Genomic DNA, 14,393 nt, shown 5'->3' with positions numbered 1-14,393 from the left:
CATTCCGCTGAAAGAAAATAGGGCCTCAGACTTCTGAAAAACGGATCCGTCTTTTGGCCCAGGCAACGCCGCCGCGCATGTTGGCGAGAAAAAAGCACGGCTCCCCATTGAGTCTGCTGTTCAATGTTGGGCCTTCTCTGTGGGATGAATTCATCTTTCTACACTTCCACAAACACGGTGGAACGTCGTGTATTATTTCCAGGCTTTCGGCTGGTGAAACTCAGTTCACTGCTGTCTGAGGTCATTTTCAACTAAAATTACAGCGATGTAGTAACAACACTTTGCTCACCGGGCTGGGCAGACACAGAGACGCTGAGGCACAAACGCACATAAACATGCCAAAGTCACACACATGCTGTTACATATATGGATTTTTTGGCCGAGTGTCAGGTCACAGGGAAGCTTAATTCATTCGTGCAGAAACACTCATTCTTCTCTGTTGATGTATCACTTTTTCAGCCTCAGTGGAATGTTTTCTTTCAAAGCGTTTTCACAGCTCAAATGTACGTCTTTCCCCTCTCATCCTCTTTCTTCTCCTGTCCATCCTCTCCCCTTGCCTCTGTCCTCCTCATGTCCCCTCGTCTTTTTCACTCCCCTCTCTTCTCACCTGCATTCTTTTCTTTTCTTTCTTTTCCCCTACTTCATTAGAGCGAAAACAAATGGGCAGTCCGACTTGTGAAACAGAGAGGGAGGCAAACTCACACAGTCAGCACGAAAGCCGGACGATGGAAAATAATGACACCGACTGCTACCGACCCCTTCAGGGACAGCTGGTGGAGCGAGGAAGAGTTACTCATCATAGTAATGGAGGAGAGGAGGCAGGGGAAGAGAGAGTAAAATGAGGGGTGGCCTTAAGGAAAACAAAAAAGAAAAGAGGATTCAAAGAATGACACAAACTAAGAGAAACTAAAAGGAAAATTGGATAAAAAAAGGAAACAATAGAATGAGCCGGCTATTCCCTTTACAAATGCGCCCCCGAAAAAGTGTTTTGTGTAAGCAGTTTTGAAGTGTGCTCCCATTACCTGAATTGAGGCGGAGCGGCGTTTGGGGAACAGGTATGAGCACCGATGCACCCCCCCTAGATAGAGCAACCAGACAGACCTTGTTAAAAGAACAGACATCCCAATCAATACAGTCGTTCCACCGGTGCATCCAGCTGCCGGGGACGATGCACAGATAGGCACGGCACAGCAATTTGCAGACATAAACAAGGGCCTAATTGTTCGGGGCCTGGAGGTTTGGAGTGAGGAAAACAAAGATGAAGTATGTCGAAGAGTTAGGAGGCATTTTAACTCTCGTTTAGGAAATGAGAGTTTGGTAGCCGGGCCAAACTTTCTCTGATGAGTGTTGTTATTGTGAACGGTGGGGATTCTCTGTCTAAAAGGCCGCTGAAGCGAAGGGAGGTGGGGGGGGGGGGGGATTAGGAGAAAGATGCACGGCATCAGGTGTAATACGGGCAGCCTCCCTGGCTCCCGTTTCCCCGGCTTTGGTCGGAGCCGAACGTTCAAAGTCGAGAAAGTATAGTCTGAAAAGAGTCATTTGCTGTTTGTGAGTTTCGGTGTAATCTCGGAGTCTCATCCCCACACAGAAGAGCTGTATTGATTGGCGGTCTTAACTGGAGCCGCCTCCTGATCATCCCTTCATCTCGTTTCTAAAAGGGCAGGAGCCAGGGACAGTGAAGGAGATGGGGTGAAATAAAGCGAGACATTGACAGAGTTCACTGCGTATCTGAAGGGAATCTCAGCGTTGCCCTTCAACAGAAACCTACCAGACGCACGTAAAGCTGACCTCAGCCGGCTCACATACACACGCGTGCGTTCCTTTGCCTTCTCTCGCCACCTTGTCCTCACTTTATTATATATATCTTTTTACCCCTTTTCGTCTCTCCCTCCCTTAGCCTCCTCCAAGCAAGGACAACCAAGGTTGTTTGACTTGTTGGATGCTGCTCACATCTTTTGTTCATTCAATTACTTCATACAAGTTGCCCCCATCCCCCCTGTTGTTGTCTTCCAGCCTTTCCCCTTTTTGTCCTCCCCCTCCTCCTCCTCCTCTTCCTCATCCAGTGATGTTTACTCATCACAACGGAGGTCAACATAATCTCATGGAGTCATGGACAGACAGCAGACCAGACTCAGTGTGGTCTGGATACTTCAGACTTGCCATTCCTGATATGTTTTTGGGAATAATTTACCGTCTGGCTCAATGTTTATATTTCAATTCTTCCGTCTCCCGGACTTTGAGAGAGACGGCAGGAGGTCACAGTCCATTTTTAGCCGTCGGGCACGACGTCTGGCTGTGTTGGTGATGAATTAGCTATTTAATGCTAATGACAATGTAGCCCCCCCCCCCGCCCCCTCGTCTGTACAAATTGAATACATCCAGAGGAGCTTGTGAAATGTTGGCGGTCGGGGATCGATGGAGCCTCTGAGTGATGTCCAGTTTTATAATCTGCTGGGAACAGAGCAGCCATTGGATGTAAACGCTTTGAATACGTTTTTGAAGAGGAAAAATGACTCATGGCTGCTCGGTGAACATTTGAGAAAAAGAGCAAAACAATTCAGTAAACAAAGACATCCAGATGTGTCATGCTGTCAAAATGTTCTGTTTTGTTCTGTTGTCACGACGTCTCTCGTTGACCTTTTAAATACAGAAGAGCTTGACTTTGATTGCAGTGTCCTCGTGTGATTATTCAGAATTAACCTACAATTCAGAATAATCACTTTACAGGAGGTGGCGTCCAAAACGTCGGGCTTCCAGATGAGGTCGCTGAGTAGTGCTCACCGCCTCGTGTGTCTTTTCCCGGCCGGTCTGCAAATCCAACCTTCGCTCTCCTCGCTCCAAAGAGTCGCCATGAATTTTGTATCACGGTGTTCTTTGGGAGGACAGGGTCAAGCTGTCCTCATTCCTTATTTATTCTGAAGAACAAGGGAGTCAGGCGCGGCAAAAAAAATTAAACACAGTAGCTCTGTTGTGATTATCTTCAAGGAATTCTGCTTGTGTCTGACCTCCACTAAGCTGCCCTGGAATTTGTTGCAAAAGTTTTTGTGTGTGTGTGTGTGTGTGTGTGTGTGTGTGTGTGTGTGTGTGTGTGTGTGTGTGTGTGTGTGTGTGTGTGTGTGTGTGTGTGTGTGTGTGTGTGTGTGTGTGTGTGTGTGTGTGTGTGTCCACCGTGCTACATCGAGCTGTTTGCCATCTGAAGAGGAACGAAGTGGTTTTCGTTTACAGGACATTCAACAGATCTGCTGTTAACTCACCGTCTCTGTCTCTGAGTTTGTCTTTCCACCTCTCTCTCTTTCTATCTCTCTCCCTCGCTCTCTCTCTCTCTCTCTCTCTCTCTTTCTCGCTCTCTCTTTCTATCTCTCTCTCCCTCTCTCTTTCTCGCTCTCTTTCTATCTCTCCCTCTCTCTCTCTTTCTCTCTCTCTCTCTCTCTCTTTCTCGCTCTCTCTTTCTATCTCTCTCTCCCTCTCTCTCTCTCTCTTTCTCTCGCTCTCTCTTTCTCGCTCTCTCTTTCTATCTCTCTCTCCCTCTCTCTTTCTCGCTCTCTTTCTATCTCTCTCCCTCTCTCTCTCTCTCTCTCTCTCTCTCTCTCTTTCTCGCTCTCTTTCTATCTCTCCCTCTCTCTCTCTCTCTTTGTCTCTCTCTCTCTCTCTCTCTCTCTTTCTCGCTCTCTCTTTCTATCTCTCTCTCCCTCTCTCTCGCTCCCTCTCTCTCTCTTTCTCTCTCTCTCTCTCTCGCCTGCGTTTCTCTTTGTGTGTTTCTCATGACGCCATCAATTTAACTCCTGAACAGAAAAAAAGTTTCGGGCTTCTGAAGGTTACGTCTTGAACCGTTGGATTTATTTTGACTCCAAATGTGTTATTTATTTGTCAAAATCCAGCGTGCTTGGTGAAGAGTCTCAGTGGACCCAGTCCGGAACAGACCTGTGGGAAACCCATCTGAACCCAAATTGATTAGATTAATATTTATAGATTTAAATGATATATTATTCATGAAGGAAAAACTCATCTGTAAGGGGCTTGAGGACAAAATATATCCAAAATGTGGTCAACTCGAACAGCTCACTCTTTCCATCGTGATCACAGCTGATAGAGATTCCAGACCTGCTGCTATAGAATTTGATCTGGACTGAATCGGGTCCCTGGTTTTGGTAAGTCGGTAACTAGTGGAAATGTGAGTCATTGTATCCTTTATTATATTGGATGTTATTTTAGTTTGATGAATATAGTGAAAAATCATGTGAGAATATAATACAGCAACAAAAGTTAATTGTGGCTGGATCAATGTTATTATTGTGGCTTTTGTTTCTTTTTACTCCAGATTTAATTGAATTTAATTCATTTAATAAAAGCGTACTTTCATGCTTTAGTTTGGTGGCATGCTTTGCCTTTTAGAGCGCTTCATTTTCAGGAAGCATTCTGTAGAAATGGATGAGTATGATTCCCACAAAACATCCAAACCAACACACCTCCCACTTTAATTAGCTTTGCGTTAGTTCTACCTAATAGATGGAGCCGTGATAGTGTTTTACCCAGACTAACACATCAATTGTGAAAAAGCCTCTTGAGTTATGGAATGTTTTCCTCCAGTCTGCAGAGAGAGAGAGAGAGAGAGAGAGAGAGAGAGAGAGAGAGAGAGAGAGACTCACACATTCCTCTAGCTAGTTTGTCACGCGTGATGGAGTGTGGGGTTTACAAACCTGGCCTCCAGAACCTCTTCCTCTGATCCTGTTCAGTTGAGCCCCCATTCCTCCGCCTGTGAGTGTACGCACTGACACCCTGCTTTTTCACTTCTGCTGCCGTCTGATATTGTGCAGGGATGAGGGTGTGTGAGCGGGACCAGACCTCAGTTGTCGCAAGCGGTGCCTGACCTGTTTTTTTTTGTGTTTTTTTTAAGCGCACCCAGAGCCATGCACTGCAGATCTCTGTGAGGGCTCTCTGAGACAAAATCAAAATGTTTGAGCTCAGGCTTTCCTCTGTAAAGAGCAAGTCGATTCCTTAAGCTTCCAATCCAGTGCATCGACAGTTCATTTAGAAATATCCAATCCCTTCGGAATAAGTTTGCGGCGACCTCTTTTCTGTCCCTATACTTCAGAAATCCTCTGCTTTCTTTTCCATTCACTCCCCTCGCCCTCCTTCCCCCCTCTTATCGGAGTAGGAGAACGATCCTTCAGTTGTCCAGTCACTCGTTTAGAAACTTTACAACTGGGGCTTTTCCTCTGAGCAGTTTAGAGAAGGCTATAAATCTGGCCAGTTTAAACCCTGACTTGTTTAAACTGCCTTTCACTGAGACCTGATGCACTGCATTCTTCTGCTGCCTAAACAGGCTTTTTAAGCATTTACCCCAAATGTATTTACAGGTTGACTGATACACTCTCTACATGGGAGGAGACAGGGAACGGGGGGTATTTGTCTCTCTTTATGCGCCTGGGACCACAGCAATGGCTGCCACATGGCCCAAGAAAATGGGGGGGGAGAAGAAGAAGAAGGAAAAAAAAGTAGTCTGCCCTGCAGACATGAATGAAAACAGAGGAAATAAAAAGAGAGAGCAGTTTTCATTGAAGCTTTCTTTAGTCGTATATAAAAGGACCACTGCACTTAGTTTTCTGATATCTGCGTGCATTTAGATACAGTTCTTAAGTTGTGCAATATCAATACTGTTGCGTACACTACAGGTTCTGATATATTCAGGAGTATTTTTTGAAGGCCGTCTACATACTCTCTCTTTATTCCACTTCCCTACCTTGATTGCTAAGAGCACTTACAGGGTGTTCTCACCACGCCAGTCTAATATGATATGCATCTTTGTGTTTGTGTGTCTGATTATCGATTTACGACCCTGTTCTTCTTTTTCCCCACTGAGAATGGGAACTGCAGCCGCATTAGTCATCTTTACGACGCGCTTTACAGCACTGCTTACTAGGGGAAGGCCCGGGGCTTGCGGTAAATGTATATTTTAGCGTAGTGATAGAGTGCATTTGCATCAGAGGATCAGACTTAAAGAGAAAAGGAGCTCAGTGTTAAAAAAAAAGAGCAGATAAGAGGACTCCCCACGAGAGAACAGAGGTCAGCTCGGGAACGCGCTGTCGCTTCCCTTAAGCCATCACATGCAGAAAGTAGAGGAGCTGTTGACACACACACACACACACACATACACAACCCATGTAACCTATCCACGTTTACTGTACAGCCTGTTCAAATAAAAGGTGCTTTTTTGCAGAGTGGCGTATCAGACATTGCATCTTTTTGTTTTCCCCTCATCCCTCTCTTGCCCTCTTGTAAACCCTTCGGCATGCATTACGCCGCACTTAGATCTGCAGCGCCGCATCTTTGAAGTTAAAATGGGGGGAAAATATCATAAGTATAGGCCTCGCTCCAGATAGCTATATGGCTGTGCTCCCAGATGCTTCCCAGAGATTAGGACCGTCAGTGAGTAGTGATCTGCTCTATCATATGGCTCCCCTACAGACCTGGCAGCAGGCTGGGAGGAGGAGTGGTACAGTAAAAATCTCCCTGCCAGGGCCAAATATATTTAAAGCACCATTCCTGACAACAGACGCAACAGCGGTTTCCGATAGCATTTTTTTATAGCCTATTTAGCCTAGCAACCGAATGTCGTTTTTGCCTGTTTACAAAGTTTCACTCTGGGAAGAAACTGCTGAGTCATGTGGCAGGACTGCTGTAACCAGAGGACGCGGCCAGCCAGTTACCGCAGCATTTGGTCCGACCTTCATGTCCCAACACCGGCCTCTGGGCCGCAAATACCAAGCAGGTGTGGTGATGTCATCGCGTCTCAGTCAACATACCACAGAGCCATGCAGAGGGCACACACAGCCTTGTTCTGGAAAGACAACAGGGGGCTGCAGCTTGGAACTCTGGGAACTTGCTCGGAGAGGCTGTTGTTTTTAGGCCTGAAAAGATTTACAGTAACTCAGTTAGGAGGAGAGTTAATGGATGCTGTGATGCATAAATGCCTCCGTTAACTGATTTTCTGTCAACAAGATTTTCTATCCGCCGGCAATAAAATGTTTTAAAAATGAGCGCAGGCATATGTCATTCTGAGAGGCCAATTAATCAAACCAGGTACAATGAGTTTCTGTGCCGCGTTGTAACCGTTTCGAACGTAGACAGGCTTGGATGTGATTGATAGTAAAATCATTTCTTCTCTTCAACCTGATTGGCTTTTTCCCTCTCCCATAATATGCTGTTTGAATTCCAATCATTTGACGCCTGCGCACGTGTCGGTAATTAACATTTAAAAATGATCTGAAAGTGTCTTTGCTGCACACAGAGTTGTATCAACAAGGTCAGTGCGATAGCTGTTCTTCTCATGATTTCCATCAAAGTGATCTCGGTGCAACTCAAACATTTAGCATTGCTGCAACCCGGCAATTAGGAGAGTGATTCGGCATTTTTGATTGGGAGCCATTTTGTGTGCGCCGTGTTTGCTCAGCAAGTGGATCCGCAGTAAATTAGCATTAATGAATGTTATGGCCTCACATCAGTTTGACAGGTCTATTCTTTCGATTTGTTTTAATTGTAATTAAGCCCTGATTAACGAGCTGGGGGATGTTTCATTCTCTTTTCAAGAATATAGCGTAATATGTTATGAAGGCAATCAGGGGTTTGTCATTTTATCTGCTAATGAGGCTCAGCGATATGTCACAACAAACTTTGTCTCTGGAGCTGCAGCGTTCGGAGGCCTCGGTTCAGCTGTTCTTCTGCTCCTGCTTTGGACCTCTGTGAAGACAACGTGCAGCCATCTTTGTAGGCAAACTACAGGTTCGCCCCCCCCGTTGCTCAGGGCTCAAGGCGCTGACCATGAACCGTTCAGGACGCCGGTTCAAATCTGGCCTGACCATCCTCGTTTCCTGCTATCTCTACCGCGAACTGACAAAGGCTTGAATATCACTCAAAAGTAATTATAAACAAGAAGAAAAAGCAGGTGCGAGGTTAAGCAATCGTCGCATTAAAGCTAATGATGACTATTTGGAGCCAGTTGCTAAATTTGTTGAAAAGGATCCAACAGTGGCCACACCAGACAGTCAATGAAAAGCTCATGATTCAAGACAGTATTTGGTCAGACACTTGGGTCAAATGGTGAAAAAAGGGAAAGACAGAGAGTGCATTGATCCTTGCCTCTGAGAAACACTGCTTGTTATTACAACTGACTTCATTTCTTTCCTTTGCCAGGATTTATTAAACCTTTCTCTCCAAAGAATGAATAGAAAAAAAAAACAATGTGCTTCAACTAAAAAAAACACAGAGTTTCCAACCTGCTTCCCTAAAGCACAGAGAATCAGAAGATGGAGCCGTATGATCAACAATAGAAATGTCCATTTGTTCAAGCTCCAGCAGCTTGTCCAGTTCTCTTGTCATTAGTCAAGTTTCCAATGCATGAGTGTCTCCATCTACTGTGAAGCAAATGTTAGGAGTTTGAGATGAACAGTTGGTGGCACTACATCTACAGCCTGCTGCCATTCAACCAATGCAAAAAGAAGAGGACGCAAAGAGATGACCAAATTCAAAAAGTCAGACCTCAAACCAGTGAAGATGACGTGTAAAACTTGATGGAATTCTGGCTCCATACTGATCTGATGTTTCCTCTCTTCAGTGGAAGTCACCTGCTTCCTACATGGCATGACTTATTTGCCAAATCTGCTTGGCGAATCATTTTTTCCAGCATTTCCACTCATATTTCTTGTGAAAATTTGCATCAAAACAGTTTGAATGAAGCGCTCTTGTTGTACCCATAACATACGCTCCACGGGTTTCTTCTGGTCCAGCCGGGGATCTCATGACATAATGTAGATTTCAAGAAAAGGTTCTTTAATTATTATGTTCTCTTTGGTGCCCTATTGTATGTGAATACACAATCCAGGGTGATATATCCAGAATGACCCCCGTCATGGTCGACCAGTATTGTCAACATTATCGCTTCTCTTGTCGAGTTTGATCTTCTCGGCACAAGAGGGTTTGTTTTGTGAAAGTGTCAGTTGGAATCCTCACATTATCTCATAATGTGGTGAATTCTTTAAGGCGATATCCTGAACCACTGTTGTATTAATCAGCTTTGCCGATGAATCATTGAACACAGCACGTAGAACCGTTGCTGGAATTTTCTCATTTCCACTCTTACCCGCCGATTAGAATGCACCTTTCAGCGGTGGAGATGTCAGAGGGTTATTATTTCAAATGTAAAAGCCCTCTGCCAGTCTGCGTCTCTTCCACGCTGACTGGAGAGAGAACTGACGCCGGACTGTTTTTTTGGCACTTGTTTCGCAGAATTTCCTCTCAGCGTCTGATCAGGAAAAGAAAAGAGATGAGAATCAGAAAGACTTTTCGACCCTGCGGTTTTGATTATATCTTATTTTCCTTGCATCGACGGTATCCTGAAAGAGTCTATCAATCCTCTGTGTGTCGGCGTCAAGCACCCGTTTCTTCTTCTGCCGATCAAAGCGGAAGGCTGTTGTTGCTTCTTAGTCTCCTTGAAGTTGCTTGTGCTGAACAGTTTCCATCTTCCCTCTGTGACCGGGGAAGAATCGGTGGTCTGTTCACAAGGCACGCTTATTCCTCTCTCTCTGATTCGGCTGGTTTTTATCCCGACTCTGTCCGTTTGTTCTCTCAATTGTCTCTACTTACCAAGGAATAGGCTGATACCCACCACTTAAAGAAGTTGTGTTCATTGAAGAGAAAGACAGAAAATGTCAACCAGAGCAGATCAGAACCCGAGCAAGAGCCAGGGAGCTGTTACCCCGGCGAGACTTCTCTTCCAGAAAGCACAGCAACCAAAGGGCTCTGGGGCAATGAGCTCGGGGGAAACCGTGAAACACTTTGTCACTGCTTTGCCAACAACGGATGACTGTGTGCTCAACATGTGTGTGAGTGTTTATACATCATTTCCCCTGGAAAGTGTCATGCTCGCGGGTGGGCGGGGGGGGGGGGGGGGGGTTGGTTCTGGGTGGGTTGCGGTGAACCCCTCAAGGTCTCCAGGGTTACGCTGCCTCTGGTCTTTGTCAGATTCTCAGGCGTTCTCACTCTTGGCTCCCGGTGACGGTCTGACGGAGTGTTCGGCTGGCGAAGGAGTGCGGGAGTGGCTAATAGCTGCTCGTCTTTCTAGTCCTCCGAGAACACGGAGGCCTCATTATCCTTGTGAGCTCAGCCGTCCTCTGGTGCCGAACCCATCGCCATCGTCCAGCTGCGTGTGTGTGTGTGCATACACACATGCAAACACATTGCTTTTCCTTCATTTTAGTCCAGTAGACTGCCATATTGACAGGGCATTAACAGTTCAATCTGTGCTTCTTATCTTAACAAGGCATCATGGGGCGACGCAGAGACGGTCGACAGATTTTTAGATTACTCCGTTTAAATGAAGTCATTTCAAAAGCTGTATTTATGAGACCTAAAGCAATATTTCTGCTACATTTATGTGGGTTTTCAGCTGATTGCCTCTTTTTTAATACATCTACCCAGGACTCCCTGGACTGGTCTGCTCTGATACCGAACGAATGATTCTCCGTTGGTTTCCTCCTGAGACGCTCAAGTGTGTTAACGTCGGGCTGGGACAACGGAGCCAATTTATCAAATAAGACAACAAACGCCAGTAACTCCAGAAGAGACGCATTAGATTTGATTAAGTCAGGCTGCTGAAGTCTGCAAACATACTGTACATTCCTGCACACAAGGGCTGTCGATGTTGTCCCCCATCACTTCCACTGGAAACGCATGAAGCGAGAGCATGATGGTATTTAGACGGATTATAGCCAAGCTGCTTTATTGTGCACATGGGCACCTGACTATTGTTTTAAGGCGGACTTGAAATATTCCTTATCATCGTACTGTCATCAAACAGGACAAACGCATCATAAGTGAGCCAACATGAGAAAAGTCACATGCACTACATTACACGACATCATTATTGTTACACTTATTGTCATTGAGGTGATTCTCATCATTTGATCATCATTTTGTGTCTTTGTTTGTTTGTGTGTGTTTTGCAGGTGAACGAGGAGACGGTGGAGAGGCTGGTGGTCCAGTACCCTCACATTGTTTTCAGCACAGTGATGCAGGATTGCAAGAGAACCCTGGAGAGAGCTTATCAAATGGGCTGGAGCCCCAACACATCGAACACATCGTAGCTGCCGCTGGATCACACAAACACACACACAGCTACGCAGAGGCCCTTATTGTGTACAGACACACATACAGAATATTTGTTCAAACATGCACGTGAACATGTAGCGACACACTCACAGACAATGGTCCAGTTCACAAACTTTCTTCCTTTGGAGAGAAAATCTCTCATTCTATTAATTTAAGTCGAATATCGACCGCCTGGTATTTTATAGTTCAGCGAGGTGGTTACTATACTCCAATTATAGGTTATAATCACCAAGTTGACTGAATTTTCCTCATCCTCATTGTCAATAAGTAATGTTACATCCAACAATCTCGTGTTCTTTCTTTGACTCGACCCTTGAGTTTGTTTTGGGGCAAAGCAGGGCACCGACAGGTTGTATTGGTCAGCTGCTTTAAGTGGGTGCTACTCAGTTGATGGAGTGAAGCCTCATCAAACTAAACAGCAAGGACTCCCCGCCCGTCTGTCTGCACATCTCGAGAACCGTTCATCCGACGCTCTACTTCCCACTCGGCGGGTGTATTGTCGGGGATTCATGGGAGTGCTTTGTCGAATATGGACACGTGCTTTCACTATTTATGAACATTGAATAAACGAGCATAAAGCGCTGCGTTTAGCGGCGGTCCAGCATTTCGTCTGCGGCGGGCTCATCGACCGCACTTCGCTTTACAACCTATGTCGCACTATGTGCGATGTAAAATGGACTCCACTCTGTTCAACGTGGCGCTTTCAGTTCCTGTATGATGCTGGACATTTGAATGAATAGTAACGCGTTATATCTGAATTGTTATATTTTATGTGTGAAATCTGAATCGGCAACGGAAACATTTTTCTGTCACAGGCCGAGGTTGCCTACCTTGCCTGATGGTAAGGTGTTTTTTTCCCCTGTGAACCCGAGTGTATTTCTCCGGTGTTTGTGATCGTGAGTAGCCGTGGCTTTGGTGTGTGTGTGATACAACTAAGTCATGGCAGCTGTATCGCCGAGGAGGATTCAAGGAAGTGAAGTGGTTTGTGAGCGGTTCTCGAGAAACACCGCAGGCCAAGCATTCATCCCGAACAAGCATGTTTTCAACGGCTGCTGCTCTGGTACATTTAATGTCCTCCGTATCACCGAGGATGTAGTCCGGGTAAAGATGCATGAGGGGGGGGGTTGACGGTCTGGTCTTGAATAAATGGAAAAGATCCGAACTAACGCATCCTGAAATCAAAGACATTAAGCGGTGGTCAGACGAGGTTTGTTTTTAATGAGCAAAGATTAAAGAAAGGAGCCGATGTTCCTGAGCGCCCATGTCGGGCCCTCTGCAGTGTTTACTTCCTTCAAACTGAACTCAGCTGATTGCACACCACAGAGCAGAGACTTGGAGATGACAAGACCAGAAGACGGCCGGGGCTTCAGACCTCACTTGAGGCATTTTGAGGAATCTGTGATGTTTATTTTGTCCCAAGTAGTTTTGTTTTTGTTCTGTTCTTTTTCTTGGATGTCCAGTACAGTGTTAAAAGGCATTCGTGCACCCATACGTGTTGAGATGTTTGACGGGGCTCCATTTGAAGGACAGAGCTCTTCGCTGTGACGTAATATGCACATTGTCACGGCACAGAAGAAAGGTTCAAACCCCTGGCAAGTTCATGGCAGGGAAACAGCGGCGATTAATTCTCAAAAAACGGCACGTTTGCGTTCAGATTCTCATCTTTTATTTTTTTTCAGCGACAGAGATGTTCTCTACAGATGACCTGTCGTTGAGGAGAGCCTCGGTATGACTTGGGAACAATGCTGTTTTTTGATGCTTAGATTTAGAGTGAACTGAGCATCACCTGGAGTCAGTACAGAATGAACTAAAACAGTGCTTGAAATAGAAGTTGCCTTTACCTAAAGACCCCGGCTGATGTTATCAGAATAATACCCACAACCGCCGGGATGACAGGTAAGAGGAAACGTTGCCTTAATGCTGAGTGGGTCCTGTAATTGCCATCCAATTAGCTGCAGAAATGTTTATCTGAGTTTGTCTAATGCCATACTCCTATCATTTGATATATACATATAAATAAATACTGTGTGGGATTTACCTGATATTGGGTTTGAGCATATTCTTGTAACATTAGCTATGTAGCAATGCAACGAGGGATTTATCTTTCTTAGTGGTGTAGGATGTACAAAAAATAAGAAAAGAAAAGAAAAAAAACTGTCTTGGGCCTGTAACCAGCGGGTTAAAGGTTTTTCATCTACCCTATAGAGACTGCAGTGTACAGATAAAGATGCAAATAACCAGGGTATTTTTCTATGGTGTGAACCGGCTCTGGGCTCAGCCTCCACACACTGTCACTCCGACATGAACAATAGCTTGCTGAGCCTCGGGTTTGAGTAGAACTGTAAACTTTCTACAGCATATAGAGATTTAAGACAATTAAAAACACCTTCATTTTTACCCTTGTCAGGATTTGTAGACTTTAACCGGTGTCTCCCGCTGCCTGTTTCTGTTCCGTTTCTGTTCTTTTGTAATCCCCATATGCACTTTCTTCCCCCTGCTAGATGTTGACACACTTGATTCCTGATTTGTTAAGGCAACTGTAAATGACTGGATTTACATAAAGATGAATAAAACACTACTTCAAGCTTTCTTTTCTCTTTTTCCTTTTGTGTGTGTGGAATTGAGGCAGGAGAGGAATATTCACAATGACAGTGGAATACGCCGTCGCTCATTTTACATCATCTGTGGACTGCTTTTGCTCTTTGGCATGTTTTTCCAAACTTTTTTTGGAACATCGATTGCATTTCAATGCAAACTCCGCCATGACTACAATGGCGGGCTTTGGTGGAATTGAAATTCAACACGGATTGCATCTGTATGCTCAGGGAGAAATGCAAAATCAAGAAGACCAGCATGTTTTCCATCACAACCAAAAGGCCTTGGAATACACAAGTACGACACACCGAAGCCTCTGTATTGGTAGAAATAAAGATGTTTTCCACAGATACTCATGCGTTGAGAATGTCTTTTCTATTCAGCACAACGACACAACAATCAACCTGCATTTCCATTCAGCTACACTTGTGATGTCGAGGTCAGACCTGTTGCCACAGTCACAGCAGCTTTCACATTCAAAAGTGGGGAGACGTCAGCTTACTGCCGAGCAAGACAACAGAGACCTCGGAGAGCTCAAACAAAAAGCGGTCACTCAATATGTCCCCAGTCTTTGACAAGACGGCATCAAACAGGAAGTGGAGGTTGGTTCTTCCCTGATACATTCGTTGTGTTGC

The 14,393-nt window shown here is 45.2% G+C and overlaps 1 protein-coding gene across 1 annotated transcript in view; it reads left to right on the top strand.

Moving 5' to 3' along the window:
- The window catches only part of fbxl17 (F-box and leucine-rich repeat protein 17), a 194,104-nt gene extending 180,363 nt beyond the window's left edge, over positions 1-13,741 (top strand). The window contains exon 11 of the mRNA XM_079270163.1: positions 11,001-13,741. Within this exon, the coding sequence (XP_079126289.1) occupies positions 11,001-11,138 (138 nt within the window). The 3' untranslated portion in view covers positions 11,139-13,741. The remainder of the gene's footprint in view (positions 1-11,000) is intronic.
- Positions 13,742-14,393: the final 652 nt, after the last annotated feature.

This window comes from Melanostigma gelatinosum (assembly GCF_949748355.1).
Source record: "Melanostigma gelatinosum genome assembly, chromosome: 6".
NCBI lineage: Eukaryota > Metazoa > Chordata > Actinopteri > Perciformes > Zoarcidae > Melanostigma > Melanostigma gelatinosum.
Note: the sequence above shows the minus strand (reverse complement) of the source record. Positions and strands in the feature narration are given on the sequence as shown.